The 15,045-nt window shown below is 56.7% G+C and overlaps 5 protein-coding genes across 5 annotated transcripts; 4 read left to right on the forward strand and 1 right to left on the reverse strand.

Moving 5' to 3' along the window:
* Positions 1–648: 648 nt before the first annotated feature.
* On the forward strand, positions 649–1,859 carry PG985_002003 (putative fusarubin cluster-esterase; the record flags this gene model as incomplete). The annotated part of the gene is made up of 2 exons (XM_066821772.1): positions 649–873; positions 966–1,859. 2 exons carry the CDS (start codon positions 649–651, stop codon positions 1,857–1,859), a joined length of 1,119 nt encoding a protein of 372 aa, XP_066689204.1.
* Positions 1,860–2,007: 148 nt separating this feature from the next.
* PG985_002004 (uncharacterized protein) lies at positions 2,008–3,547 on the reverse strand (the record flags this gene model as incomplete). The annotated part of the gene is made up of 2 exons (XM_066821773.1): positions 2,008–2,954; positions 3,061–3,547. The coding sequence occupies 2 exons, from the start codon at positions 3,545–3,547 to the stop codon at positions 2,008–2,010; spliced, it is 1,434 nt and encodes a 477-aa protein (XP_066689205.1).
* Positions 3,548–4,853: 1,306 nt separating this feature from the next.
* On the forward strand, positions 4,854–6,141 carry PG985_002005 (uncharacterized protein; the record flags this gene model as incomplete). The annotated part of the gene is made up of 2 exons (XM_066821774.1): positions 4,854–5,514; positions 5,573–6,141. The coding sequence occupies 2 exons, from the start codon at positions 4,854–4,856 to the stop codon at positions 6,139–6,141; spliced, it is 1,230 nt and encodes a 409-aa protein (XP_066689206.1).
* A 1,239-nt stretch (positions 6,142–7,380) lies between these two features.
* Positions 7,381–7,590, forward strand: PG985_002006 (uncharacterized protein; the record flags this gene model as incomplete). The annotated part of the gene is made up of 1 exon (XM_066821775.1): positions 7,381–7,590. The coding sequence occupies one exon, from the start codon at positions 7,381–7,383 to the stop codon at positions 7,588–7,590; it is 210 nt and encodes a 69-aa protein (XP_066689207.1).
* A 3,875-nt stretch (positions 7,591–11,465) lies between these two features.
* PG985_002007 (uncharacterized protein) lies at positions 11,466–13,868 on the forward strand (the record flags this gene model as incomplete). Its single annotated transcript, XM_066821776.1, has 1 exon — positions 11,466–13,868. One exon carries the CDS (start codon positions 11,466–11,468, stop codon positions 13,866–13,868), a length of 2,403 nt encoding a protein of 800 aa, XP_066689208.1.
* Between the last annotated feature and the right edge of the window lie 1,177 nt (positions 13,869–15,045).

The raw sequence follows: 15,045 nt of genomic DNA on the forward strand, positions 1-15,045 counted from the left end.
TATTTATCTGTGCATCAATTTGGGGTTGTCATTCCCCGGCCATATTGTCTGGCATGACTGACGTATGGGAGCTAAGACATCGTACTCCGGATTCTATGACAGGCATCAGGGTCGGAGGCAATACTTTGGGCCAACTATCGATCCTCAAATACCTAATAACTTACTTAACACGACCAACCGCAATTAAGGTGGCTGGCCCCAATTCCTGGATGCATACCTCATAAATCATCGCGACATATCGAGCCATCTCGTCAATTGCTTGCAACCACGAGAATCATCAACATGGAATCAAGCGTTGCATATCCGCGTATCTTCAAGATCGCGCCCGCTTCGCCTCATAGTATTTGTATGCTTAGCACAAATGCAGCTGAGTATACCTAATGCACTTGCGGTCTTGTGCTGAATATCCCCTCCGTATCCACACGTCAGCATGCATCTGGTCGAACGAGGAACAATGCATGGCCGTCGTTTCAATGTCTTACCCCGCCTTCCCGACAGATGGCAGGCGGGCTCGCTTGGTAAAAGCTGGACGACAAGAAGACTATGCATACGAGCATCGTGTAGTCTTCGCAGCGCTGCTTAGGCCAATATTGATACGTGGTGGACGCATACAGTGAGTGATCGGGCTTGAATGCGATGCATTTCAGACTGGTAAAGGCTGCAGCACTGCTGTGGCTGCACTGCGGCAGCGCTTTCGGCCTCGAGACCCCCTACCGCCGCTCGTATTTCTACGTCGGCGGCAGATATGTCGACGACGGCGCCGGCGGGCACCTCTTTCAGGACCAGATGTACGTCGAAAACCTGACTCCTGTCGACGGTCCTACGCAGCCTACCCCGATCGTCTTGATCCACGGGCAAGGGCAGACAGGTACGGTAAGAGAAGTCCCGGTTCATTTACTGTCGCTTGCGTGCCGTCGTCGTCCTCGTCGTCGACAACTCGGGATTACTAAACCGTAGACATTTAGAACTTCCTGAACAAGCCAGACGGCGGCGTCGGCTGGGCGTCGCGCTTCCTAGAGCAAGGCTTCGAGCTCTACCTCGTAGACCAGCCCTTCCGCGGCCGCTCCCCCTGGCGGCCCGGCGCGGGCCAGGACGAGCCGTCGGCGTTCTCGGCGGAGTATATCCAGCAACGATTCACCGCGGTCCAGGACTACATGCTCTGGCCGCAGGCGGCGCTGCACACACAGTGGCCCGGTAATGGGACCATGGGCGACCCGGTCTTCGACGCGTTCTACAGCTCCGGCGTCCAGTACATCAACAACGCGACGTACCAGCAAGCGGCCGTGCAGGAGGCCGGGGCCGCGCTGCTAGACCGTATCGGCAAGCCGGTCATCGTCATGGGGCACAGCCAGGGCGGGATCATGCCGCCGCTGATCGCGGACACGAGACCTGAGTTGGCGCGGGCGCTCGTGCTCCTGGAGCCGAGCGGGCCGCCGTTCCAGGACGTGGCGCCCGCGGTCGCGAAGCCCGCGCGGGCTTGGGGGCTGGCCGACATCCCGCTGACGTACAGCCCCGCCGTCGCGCGGTCCGAGGCTGAGCTGGTGAGGCAGACGTTCGCGGCCAGGGACGAGAACCATACGGCGTGCGTGCTGCAGGCGGAGAATCCCGCGCCTCGGAGGCTGACGAACTTGGCGGATATACCGATTTTGACCGTGACCGCCGAGGCGTCCTTCCACGCCGTATACGATGAGTGTAATGTGCGATACCTGCGGCAAGCGGGTTGCAGCAGGGTTGACCACATTGAGCTGGGCGATGCGGGGATTCATGGGAACGGACATATGTTCTTCATGGAAACCAACAGCGATGAAGTGCAAGAGCTGGTGCACAACTGGATCCTCAACATCACCACAGTCAAATGAAGGCCTCATAAGCACGAAGCAACAAATAAAGGGGCTTGATCGTCAAAGCGTGTTTGATATGTAACTTGCTGGCCAGACGCATGGCATACAGTCAGAACCACAAGGCTAGATAAATATGCACATTGGTATACGCTATTTGTCTAAGTAATCATAGAATCTGCAGAAGCTCTTCAACATCAATCTCATCAATCCTGTTCACCGTGTCCAGAATCTCCCCCTGCGTAGCCGCCGAGTAGCAAGCCGAAGTGACGCCCATAAACTTCGCGTGCACCTGCTCCCGGTAAAAGGGGTGCTCGTCCTCGCCCAGCGGGTAGACAACACCCTCCGTCACTGTGGTTCCGTCGGTGAACCGAAACGTGACGCGAGCCTCGAGATCCCGGACATCGTCTGTGGCCACGGCCGTCACCCGTCGGCATAAGGCCAACACCTCCGCGTCGCCCAGCTTCTCGTACATGGCCCAGCCGATGCCGGAGCCGTAGAGCCACGCGACCGCGACCTGGTAGTGGATGCTGAATTGCGCGTCGACGACGGTCTGGGGCTGCAGCTTATTCGGGATCTCCGCCGCGACGATGGGGAAGCAACCCGGCGACAGCTCGACCGTAAAGCCATCAATCTCCTTCTCCTTATTTCCGTTCTCTTTCCCTCGCACCGCCGCCGCCGCCACACTAGCAACCGCCTCAATAGCCGCATGCGTCATGCGACAAGAAGGAAACGGCTTCATCGCCGTCGCCGCGAAAACCCACTCCTCCGTCCCCAACCCCTCCGCCAGCCCCTCCGCCGTGCCCGTGGCCGAGAACGCATGCAGCAGCCCGTACCGCCCCTCGACGGGCTCGGCCGCGCCCGCGACGCCCGCCTCCGCCAAAGTCGCGGCCACGAAGGCGTCGTGCACGGCGAAGCCCGGGTGCAGCCGCTTGTTCCAGGACCCGTTGGCCAGGAACTGCATGGAGCCGCCCGCACGCGAGAGCGCCAGGCCCAGGGCGTCGGCGAGTTGGGAAACCGAGAAACCGCGCAGCTTGGCGATGGCGGCGGTGGCGCCGAAGATGCCGGCGGTGGCGGTGTTGTGGAAGCCGCGGGTGTAGCCGCCGTAGTTTAGGCCTGCGGCGGGTTAGTATATGATACGCGACCCCTTTATGGATGAGAGTGATGTATAGCATGGGGGGTGACTTGAGGTAGTGCGAAAGATGAGAAAACAATGCCTTACCACGGCCTAGACGCGTCGTGATTTCATACCCAACAGCGACGGCAAGCAGGAACGCCTTCCCGTCGCTGCGCGACAGCTCGGCCTGGGCCAGCGCGGCGGGGATGGCCGTCGCGCCCGGATGCAGGATGGAGGCCGCGTGGGTGTCATCAAAGTCGAAGCTGTGCGAGTAGGCGGCATTCAGGAAACCGGCCCATTGCGGAAGGAAGGTTTTGCCCTTCGTGTAGACCGTGGAGCGGCCTGTGCCTTCGCCACCGTGCAGAGCCCGAACGGCCTGCAGGAAAGGCTCGCTCGAGTCGGCACCAGCGGCCGCACCCGCCGCGATGCCGATGTGGTCTACGATCAGGTCCTTGAGCTTTTCGATGTGGCTCGCGGGCAGCATCTCGTACTTGGCGTCCACGATGAAGCGGCAGAGGTCTGCTGTGATGTTGGCGCCATACTTGTTCTTTGCCGCTTCATCCTGCGGCGTTTGCTTGTTCGTGTCCGCCATGATAGGATAATTTCACCTCGTAGCAGGCGAAAGGGCGCGATTTCCATTCGTATAATTTCCACTTACCCAACATCACGTCTTCTACTCCCATGAAATAACACATCCTGGGCTTTCCTTATGCATCCTGCTGCGGTTCCGGCTACCATGTTGCAAACCCCACGCCGCTCTCCGCATCTTGGGGCAGATTGCCTAGGCACGACGAGCAATGATGCGGGGTTGCTGCAAGTCATCAGAACCAACCATTTCACATTTTTAAGCCAACGGCAGTAAGGAATTGCCTGCTCCTTAAGTTGGGGGTTTGCTCAAGAACACAGGCGTTACGATCGCACCCATTGCGCATTTCCATTGAGCGCGACGATGGACAAGGTGTAGTTGTGGAGATTGCCTCGAGCACCGACTATTGCGAGTTGTCTCTCCTCTCAACTACCACGCGCATACGTTGGGTTTTCTGCCGTCTAAGGTTAGGCAATGTCTGACTCGCGCATTTGTCAGTTGGCCTATCAAATGCAACCATGCGAACCAATTCAGCAAGACTGAAGCATGTACCCCTCAAATATTTTCCGTCGTTTCTTTTGATCCGTACCGAACGACCGGTTCTGGCGGCGCTCAAAGCGCCATCCTGGGAGGTCCCTTAAGGAGGCCCCCGCCGAGCTGTAGGCTAAGTGAAATTGGCGACGAACCAGTGGGACAGCGATAGAACGACGTCGTTCTGGGGGAATAGTTGCATGACTCGAGGATTTTGAAAGACCCCTAAAACGCTTCATTTGGTTATGTCACAGAATAATGTCACAATCTCGGTACGTGGTAGCCGTCTCGAGTCCCGGAACACGCTATGATGTCGCTGTTGGCTGGTCGCAACGCTGACTACCACGCTGACTACTGCGCCGACCCGCAGGCAAGTGCAGGGCCAGACGCCTCGACGCTCGTCAGTGGACGCTAAAAGGGTGCTTTGGTCGCCGTTGTCGCCATCTCCCCACCGAACCTACACCTATCGGGCGTTTTTATACCCACGTTTTCCGGCAAATGACCGGGCCGACCTTGCATGGCATGGCGATAGTCGGTTTGGTTAATGCTCCCTTGGACGCTTATTTCGCACATTTCCCCGCACCACAAACGTAATCTTGTGAGACAGATCGAAACTACTGCTGTCAGCATTTTCCTGGGTCTTTTTCCTTTTTCTTCTGTATCGAGGGGTTGACACATATATATTCTAGACTTGCTGTGTCCTGCCGCTGTTGGACCTACCCGTTCTGTTGTGTGAAACTTTATTTTTTTTCTTGTATCCTCCAATCAAACCTCTTTAATCATGCCCGTTAGCCAACTTTCCAGCGCCCCACCCTTCAGGGCCGAGCAGATGGGCTCGCTGCTGCGCCCTGACAACCTGCTCGAGGTGCGCGCCAACATCCGCGACAACGGTGTCTCGGAGGAGGCGGCCGGCCTGCACGCCGTCGAGAAGGAGGCCGTGGCCAAGGTGGTCAAGATGCAGCAAGACGTCGGCATCAAGGCCGTCACCTCGGGCGAGTACAACCGCACCCGCTTCTGGGGCCTGTTCTGGGACGAGCTGGACGGCAGCCTGCGCCTCGAGAACGCCGAGGGCTCCATGTTCCGCCTCTACCACCCGGACGTCGTCTCGCTCATCGAGACGGACCGCCACGTCATGCCCGGCGACAGCGTCATCGCCGGCGGCAAGCTGCGGCACAACCCCGAGCGCTCCCGCTCCAACCTGCACGAGCTCCGCCTCGTCCAGGCCGCCCTGCCCGAGAGCGAGTGGAAGAACATCAAGCTCACCATGATCACCCCCGCCTGGTTCCACATGCGCTACAAGCAGGGCCGCGCCTACACCAAGGAGGCCTACGCCAACGACGCCGAGTACTTCAAGGACGTCGCCAAGTGCTACCAGGACGAGCTGGCCATGCTCTACGAGGCCGGTCTGCGCAACGTCCAGTTCGACGACCCCGGCATGGCTTGTAAGTAGTCGCTCTTTCGGTAATATCATCAGTTTGGGCCTCACTAACATGACACCAGACTTCTGCTCGGACAAGTTCCGCAAGGGCTGGGAGGAGGACAAGGACAACGAGGGCACCGTGGACGACCTCCTGGACGCCTACATCCAGCTGTACAACGACTCGGTCAGCAAGTGCCCGGCGGACATGCACACAGGCATCCACCTGTGCCGCGGCAACTTCATCGGCGGCCGGCACTTCGCCGAGGGCGCCTACGACGTCATCGCGCAGAAGCTGTTCGAGAACCTCGACGTCAACACCTTCTACCTCGAGTACGACACGGAGCGCTCGGGCGGCTTCGAGCCGCTCAAGTACCTGCCCCGGACCAAGAGCGTCGTCGTCGGCGTCATCAGCACCAAGCTGCGCGAGCTCGAGGACAAGGACGCCATGAAGGCGCGCATCTACCAGGCCGCCGACGCCATCGCGGCCGGCAGCGGCGAGTCCCGCGAGGAGGCCCTCAAGCGTGTTTGTGTTAGCCCGCAATGCGGCTTCTCGACCCACGAGTCCGGCTACCCGCTGTCCGAGGAGGACCAGAAGAACAAGCTGGCTCTCGTGCGACAGCTGGCCGACGAGATCTGGGGCGAGCCTTAGATGAAAGGGGGTTCCCCTTTTTCTTGTGACGATGTTACGATATTGGAAAGGAAGGCTTTTTATTTTTCTTCCGGCAGAAGGGCTACTGGCGCGGCCTACTTCAACAGTGTAATGTATGGATACCCACATATGAGTGAGAGTGAAAGTGCGATACAGGCGTGGCGATCGGGGGATGGGACGGGAAAAGTTTCTGGATTCAACCCAGACAAGTTGGGAAAATGTTACCCATGCATCAGTGGAGTCTTTATGATGACGAGTTATTATATACATATATATATATATCACTTGAATATAGGACAAGATTGAGTTGTTCTCCCTACCAAGATCTCTTCATGATTGGTTGTTGTAAGTGCCGGGCTACATATCAGGGATTGCTTGACGCGTCTTCTATTTTGTTGCATCGAATTGACGGCTATCGCCATTTCGGCAAATTCATCCACGGAAGGATAACTAACCAGCCACAACACAGCACAAGCCGGGAGCCCCTGTTAAGAAGGCCAAGCAACTGCATGCGGCACAGCAAAACCGGCGATCGTAACGGTGTGACGTCTGGGCGGCGCACATCGTTGCCAGTTTGCTTGATTTAGGCCAAGTCACCAAATGTCCCACACCGCAATAGGCGCAAGACGCCTCGGGGCTCCTTTTCTTATCTAATGCTTAGATCCCAGCAGGCCACAAAAGCTTGAGTCAATCAATCTGCTTAGTTTAGCATCCATACAATACACCAGATTATGGCCGCCGCTACCAGTAGGCATAAGCCGGGAAATCCATGTACCGACCTCCCGGAAGTGGTTTCCGTACCGGATCTCCCCGAGCCCGTTCGATCTGGTCTGCCCGAACCGGTGTCGGATTCTGTTGACCTCCCCGAGCCCGTGGGCCCACCTCCCCCCAAAGATTCTAGTAACGATGACGATAATCGACGACAAGAGCTACATGACCCGTTTGCAGTTGTCGATAGACTGCAGCGGCTTGGATCGGAGCCGGCCGTCGTTCAATGTCCGTTTTGTGATCATCCGGGGAAAACTTGGACTAAGGAGGAACACTCTAGTAAAACATAGTAAGTTACCCAAGATGAAAACAAGTGTATACCGCATTCTTTGTGTGTATACGCGTATCTGTATCTTTCCCCTCTTTCTTTTCTTTTTCCGGTTTACCCCTTTCCCTACCTCAGTCCCCTCATCAACTATTCCCAATATCAAAAAACCTAAGTAACATATTTACGGGGGCGCAAAAAACAGCATGGTGGGCTTGCAGTTGTGCTTCCTCACCTGCATATTCCGGCTCTACCAGGACGTCGGCTACTTTTGCCCGTCGTGCCACCAGAAGGTTGCCCGGTTTCCGTACCGCGGCAAGGCGGCCGAGGCTATTCTGCCGGGGCGCGGGACGCGCGTGTATCCGCCGGCGCGGCCCGTGACGGACCGGAAGGGGAAGCAGCAAGCAGCCTCGTAGACGGCGAGGATGTCCGGAAGGGATGCATAGGTGCTTTTACAGATGACATGTTTTGAGGGAAAGGAAAGTCACCATCACTACATTTGGATATACTTGATGGAGAGATAGTCAGTTGGACTCACACAATTGGTTTATGTTTCTGATCATCATTTTGCCTTTTTCCCTCTTCATATCCATCGTATCATTCGGCTTGTTGTGGGCACGATGGGAAAACGTTATAGCGAGAGTTTCAGCTCAAAAGATGGAACCGACGAAATTGCGTTATGTCTAGTTACAGTCAGACCAGCAGTCAGACTATACCCCATTGTTTGTCAAGGTGTGCTGCAGGCTGCATGCATATGGGAGATCTGCAGGTACGATCTAGTCTCATGCGCATGTTGCAAGGTTGTAAAGAGATTTTTATAGTCCCCCCTTGCAAGGCTGATGGAATCTTGGAGGGCTGTTATGGCAGAACGCCAGATGCTTGATGCCAGCAAGGGGCAATATATATTGGCGATCGATATGCTCATCGAAATCTCAAAACCGCATATAACAACGGAGATCTCTGACTTGCAAACAAACCAACTGTTGTTATGTATGTGCTGCCATGTGCATGAACTCCAACGCGAGGGGTGAGCAAGCTGTGCTGGGTTGAGAGCATTACGTAAGAACCACCGACAATCCTGTGCCTCCTGCACGCAACGCCCTAGAATATGCATGCTTACTTTGTATCACATTTTTTCGCGAGTAAATAACGTGATGTGATGGCGCTACGGCTGGCACAGGTCAACAAGATGCATGACTGGATCTTAATCTTAATTACATCTTAACCAAAAACGTCCTTTCCCATCGACTACATGTCTACGTTTTGTGTGTGTGTCTGTGTGTGTTGGGGTTTTCGGCTCGATGCCAGCCAAGGTCTGCAGAAACAAAAGGCTCACAGAGGGCTGGTTACCCTCAACTATATGAACCTGCTTGCTTGCACCAGAGGCAGGAAAGGACGTGCTTGAGATATGAGCCGCATGAGATGAGTTGACAGAAACACATTCGTCCATGATCTTTTCCCGTCTGAGGGCTAAGAAGAGAAAAAAAGATCAAAGGGAAAAACTAGACCTAAGCAGCCACTTCATGTGATTTCGAGCCACGAGCCACGAGCTGCTTGCAGCTTCTACGGGGAACCTCCGGAAGGGCAGGAAGTGCCCGCCGGCACCGTTTATTGTTTGAATTTCTAATAATATTGCAAATATCAATGCAGGCGAGATGAAGTTTCTACTTTTGCCGATGCAAGTGCTTACTCTACGGAACGCCAAGATCAGCAAGGGGTGGCGGAGGGGGGCAGAGGGGGAACGAGGCGGATCTGCAGCAACCTTTACCCCATCGGGGTCGGCATGTCGCATGCAGGGCTGCGCCCGATTAACGGTCCTGCTAAAGCTAAGTTATGTAGGATTCAAGGAGGGCTGCTTGGCAGGAGTAGGGCGAAACAAACACGAGGATCTCCTTAAGTGATCGACATATACCAGCCAGCCTGTACACGAGCTGTTGTGCGGAGCGGGGAGGAGTCAGGGCAGTAGTCAGGCTCTCAAGGAGCTTCCGCGCCGAGCTGAATGGCGAGCGGTGGATGCATTATGGACGCGAGAAGCCTTTCATTCTTTCTCTCGTTTTCTTCGATCCTGTTTTTTCTTCTCTATTACTTGCAGAGTCGCTATCATCTACGCAATTCCCAGAAAAGCAACATGGGTTACATGAGCATGCAGGGGATCAGATTACAGACCGTGTGATTTTTTTGGGTAGTAGCTGGCGCCAGCCTGCTTTTTTCTTTCCTTAATTTGCTCCGCCTTTTCGATGATCTGCCCAGTCAGATCTGTCTGTGAGTCTGTGAGAGGGCAAAAAAGAGGAAAAAAGTCGTTGGCATCGTACGAAGAATATCGGATCAGAACCGAACTCGATTCGCTGGAGCTGACCCTGCAACCCTGGCGAGAAGCTGCATGCATGTGTTGGGACCTGCATGAAGAAATTGCCCTCTACCGTCTTTGCAGCAGGCAATAGATGTGAGCGTGTGCCGAATGGGCCCTTTTTCGAAGCTCATAGATCGAAACTCTGGGCACTTTGCTGCCTGGCACGCTGGGCCGTGGAGTATGGAAGGAATCTAGGACGCAATAATGAAGCGATATCGAACGAGATTGTGCTCCAGCGGCAAGGAAAAGGCAGAGGCACTAGTGAAATCGGAGATACGGGACTGGGATGGAATCATTGATCAGTCACTCAGTCAGGGCCAGCACCGCGCCAGAAATGGCTGGGTTCATGGCTAACAGATGCCGTTTGTTCCCCGCAAAATGGCACGCTCGAGCCTTATGTAGTCCGGACCGGAGCCATGGGAATTGAGTATGCGTCGTGGTGGACAGGAGTTGAAACAGCTAGCCAATGGGGAAGAGAGCCACTTGACCCTTGGGATGGAAATTGGACAGTGCTGGTTCTGCCCTTCGGTCTTGTCCGGGCCCTGATGCAACTCTACGAGCAAAGACGAAGAAAAAAAAAAAAGGTGGTGCGTGCAGGAGAGAGAAGTCCAAAAGTGTGTGCGTGGCGCGTCTGCACAGGAGTCTTGCGAATCGTTCGGCCTTCCAAGTGGTAGAAAACAGTGGTCAATTTCGTTGGCCGCCCATCCCTCTAGACTTGAAGTTTGGGTTTCATCTAATTGATTGGGGACCCTGCAGCCAGAAGGATGACGACTGGTCTTCTGGCGCCCCTCGTTCCCCCCTTACAGCTGGCAGCGAGGCAGAGCACAGCCAAAAAAGGGCGCGGTTCTTGGTCGGGCCAGGGTGTTGCAGTGCCGATCCCTATCAAATACGCCAGTCACTAGTGATGGCACACCCCACCACCTGTCAAAATACGGTTTGGTCAAAGGGGATCCCGCCCAGACCCGCCATCCCGCTAAGTGGCTTCCTAACGTCACTGCCCGTCCTAGGTCCGACTTTTGATATTATTCCCAATCTGGTGCTGAATTGAGATGCTGCACATACACACTCCGTTTAATGAATGCAGGCAGTCGAGACAGTCCATCGACATGGTATGTCCAGCTTGGGTACAGGCACGCAGGAATCACATCAGACGGCGCCGGATTGGCAAGTGAAAATAGAACGACAGGTCAGTCTTTTCTCTGGAGCAGCGCATGTCAGTGCTGTCGACTCCATTCCGTTAGTCAACGCAGATGCGGGCAACAGCTGAGCGGCGACCTGGTTCCAGCGCTGGTTCGGGTGGAAGACGCGAAGAAGACCTGGGAAGAAGCAATCCGGAGCCTCGTAGCTTGGTAGGGACGGGTCACAACGGGTCTGGTGCGGGCAATTAATTGCACGTACATACAGGCCAGGCTTCGGCCAGGAACCACTCCACATGCGACCCCCGGTCAGAACCCCGGTCTCCTACAGCAAGTGCGCAGGAGCAACTTGACCGCTGCCATGCCCAGCCAACCGCGGTATGCTTTGGCAGCTCCCGAACCATGGACCGGTTGGGACATTCTGCCATAGACACGCCGACGATCCGAATCACCCATCTGTCGCGCCTAGTTGGCCACTTTGGCAGCACCCATGTCGGGCTCCAACCTTTCCCATAGCCCGTAGGGAGGAGAGGGGGGCACATCGGGATTGCCATGGGCTCGCCATTGGGGCCCGGCGCCCTCTCGCCCTCCCATCTCGTCGACTCAGCTCTACTAGAAAAGAAGGCCGTTCGCCGCCTCTAATCCGACTTCTTTCACTCCTCACTCCTCAGCCTCAAGCTTCCAAACAGGTGAACATTCCCAGTTCCCTTTTGTGCTCCCGGCAGTCACTCTTTTAAGGAGCTAGTATTATCATACTACTCCAGTCCATTCTTTATCAAGATATAAAACTGTCCTTCTCTTAGACATGTTCTTCACAACCCGCGGCCTCATGGCCGCTGCCTCGGCGGCCTCGCTCGCCCTGGCTAGCCCCCTGTCTCCGGCCGTTGTCGAGCGCCACCTCGTCAGCGGTGACGGTGTCGACGCCAAGGCCGACCTCCTCAAGGACGGCAAGATCGTCGAGGCCCGCGTCGACGTCGACCTCACCCTCCTCGACGAGCCTCTCGTTGTCGTCGCCAACGCCGACGTTCAGGCCACCCTCCCCAACGTCGTCGACCTCGACACCGAGGTCGATGTCGGCCTCGCCGTCATCTGCAACGACTGTGGCGTCCACGGTTCCGTCGACCTCACCGTCGGTGTCGACAAGCCCCTGCCTTACCTTGAGGTCTCCATCAAGGACTTCCACACCAAGCTCGACCTCGAGGTCGACCTCTACGCCGGTGCCTACATCGCGCTTGAGCTCTTCAAGCCCGACCAGGTCATCGAGCTGAACCTCCCCGGTCTTCTGGACGTCAAGGCTATGGTCTACCTCGACCTGATCCTCTCTGCTGAGCTCCCCATCTCTGCTTCTCTCGGCGCCGAGGTCTCCCTCGGAAAGGAGTTCAAGATCACCACCAACCTCCTCGAGGAGGCCCCTATCCAGGCTGATGTCGACGGCACCCTCGTCAAGCTTCTGCCCATCACTGTCAACGTCGGCTGCGCCAAGGTTGAGGCCTTCCTCCGCCTCCGCGTCGCCGCCACCGTTGGCCTTGACCTGAAGCTCAACGAGCTCCTGCCCATCCTGCCCGATGTTGGTGCCGGTGTTGCCCTCGCTGTCGTCGCTGACGTTGTCAACGTCAAGCTCGACCTTTGCGACACCCCCAGCTGCCCCGTCGCCTCCGAGTCTTGGGGCATCGATGTTGGTGTCGCTCTGGACGTCGACGTCGCCCTGAACGATGTCAGCCTCATCTCCCTCGACCCCACCATCATGCTGGAGGTCCTCGAGATCCCCACCAAGTCCAACTGCGAGCACGGCCCCCGCCCCACTGGCGGTAACGGCAACGGCAACGGCGGTGGTAACGGCGGTGGTAACGGCGGTGACAACAACGGCAGCCCCTCTGCCCCCGCTACCGCTACCGCTACTGCTACCCGCGCTGGCCCTGGCTCCGGCAACGGCGGCGGCAACGGCTCCGACAACGGCTCTTCTCCTTCCGCTACCGCTCCCGGTGCCGGTGCTGGCGGTGATGCTTACTCCAACTCGCCCAAGCCCACTGGTTCCAACGGCAACGGTAACGGCAACAACGGCTCTGGCAACGGTAACAACGGTTCCGGCAACGGCAACGGCTCTGACAACGGCAACAACGGCTCTGGCAACGGCAACAACGGTTCCGGCAACGGCAACAACGGTTCCGGCAACGGCAACAACGGCTCTGGCAACGGTGGCAACGGCTCTCCCTCTGCCTCTGCCCCCATCTCCGCCACCAAGGCTACTGATGCTGCCACCGCCGGTCCTCAGCAGACCTACACCTTCGTCGAGTGCCCCAACTGCAACAAGGGCGCCCAGACCACCGTCACCGTCACTGGCCCCGCTGAGGTCCCCAAGCACCCTCAACCCACTGAGGCTGTCACTACCTCTTACATTGACTACACCACCATGGTTCCTTGCAACCGCACCACCGTTGTGACCCCTCCCACTCCCGCCCCGGCCAAGCCCACTGGCTCTTACCCCTCTAAGCAGCAGGCCCGTGACGGTTACGCCGTCGCCTCGCCCCCTCAGGAGGAGCAGCCCAGCTACCCGGCCAAGCCCGAGCAGCCCGCCCAGCCTGAGCAGCCCAAGGAGACCGTCTCTTCTCAGTCTCCCCCGGCTCCTTCCACCCCTGCCCAGCCTGAGCAGCCTGGTTACCCCACCAAGCCTGACCAGCCTAAGCAGCCCGAGCAGCCCAAGGAGACCGTTTCCTCGCAGTCTCCCCCTGCTCCCTCCACCCCTGCCCAGCCTGAGCAGCCCGGCTACCCCACCAAGCCTGACCAGCCCAAGCAGCCTGAGCAGCCTACCGAGGGTGCCTCTTCCTCTTCTCCCCCCAAGCCCCAGCAGCCTACCGGTGCCTACCCTGCTCAGCCCCAGCAGCCCAAGGAGACCGTCTCTTCGCAGTCTCCCCCTGCTCCCTCCAACCCGGCCCAGCCTGAGCAGCCCGGCTACCCTGCCAAGCCCCACGGCACCGCCCCTGCCAGCGGCTCCAGCACCGTGAGCAAGCCCGTCGCCCCTTACCCGGTGACTACCCCCGCCGGTGCCACCGCCACCTACCCGGCCGGCGCTGCCAAGCCCACCACCATGAAGAGCGCCCCCTCGCCTTCCGGTGGCTACCCCGTCCAGACCCCCGTCGTCACCGCTGGTGCGACCAAGGTCGGCAGCGGCTTCCTGGCCATCGCGGCCGCCGCTGTCGCTTTCCTGTAAAGCTTTAACCCCTTTGATGCCCTAAACGATATCAATAAGGAATAAAGCTAGGACGACGTGCCAATGAGCTTGAGTAGAGCTTCAAGAGAGAGAACGAAGTGGATGTGTTAGAGGGGTTTTGTGCCGAGGATGTTATGCACAAGTCGGCATTACGCCAATCGCGATGTACAGGGGAATGAAGTTCTGTCATACTTAATATGTTTAATGTAATACTTGTCAATTGAACTACACGTTACAATGAGATTTATGTTTCAATACCAGCTTTGAATGTCTTGCACAGTGATCTGTTAAATCATCTCAACCTCCCCAGGTTCCTGTAATCATTTTCCCATTCGTAGCCATTGGGACCTGTAGATTTCCGCCCTTAAGACTTGATGACTTAGCATTACTCTTCCTGTGCTGCATAGGTGTAGTAGGTGTTGACGCTTGTGTTTGATGCCATGTTGCCGAACCCATTGATGGGCACTTGGTGCTTTGCTGCATGAGATGGGTGGTATTATTGTACTGCTTATTTTACCTTTTCGGGATGAACGCTCTTGCCCATCTACGAGACGGGCCGGTATCCTTGTCTGCCCAGTACTCTTATACATCTTCTCGTTCGAGCATACTGCCGACGTTGTTGACCACGGAGACCTTTGGCCTCAGTAAGACGACGCTCATACGTTGTTCGCACAATACATCTATATTCTCGATGTGCCCACCACTGAATCTTCCTTGGCCTGACCAAGGAGGTGTGGTAACAAGAGACGCACTGCGGATGATCTTGCCTGATACGGTGGTTTCGCATTCATTTGAGGCCGATTGTTGATTGCCCGTCACTGCTATTCAGTCTTCTGGTTAGTAGTAGCATTGAAAGTAGCGTATCGCGTGTCTAGGTCGCCCCTCAAGTCGTTGTCCCACATCGTCGTCGCTCAGCTCGATGATAATTCCCCTGGACAGATTTCCGACGCTGCGTGCCCAACACAGTCACGGCGCACTTAACATTGCCGTCCTTGACGATGAGTGTCGATTACTTCCTTCATTTCGTTGAAATATGTGGCGTTAGCTATTTCAAGGGCTCCGTCTGGTACCAGCTTGCGTGCCTGTGTGCACTCCCCCCCCCCGTGAGGAGGTTGAATAGCTGAACGACGACGTGTATCCATAGTCTTCTTAGCTCCCTGAGAGCCTGCTAAGTCGT

This window comes from Apiospora marii (assembly GCF_038362585.1).
Source record: "Apiospora marii strain CBS 49790 chromosome Unknown utg000002l_segment0_segment0, whole genome shotgun sequence".
NCBI classification, from domain to species: domain Eukaryota; kingdom Fungi; phylum Ascomycota; class Sordariomycetes; order Amphisphaeriales; family Apiosporaceae; genus Apiospora; species Apiospora marii.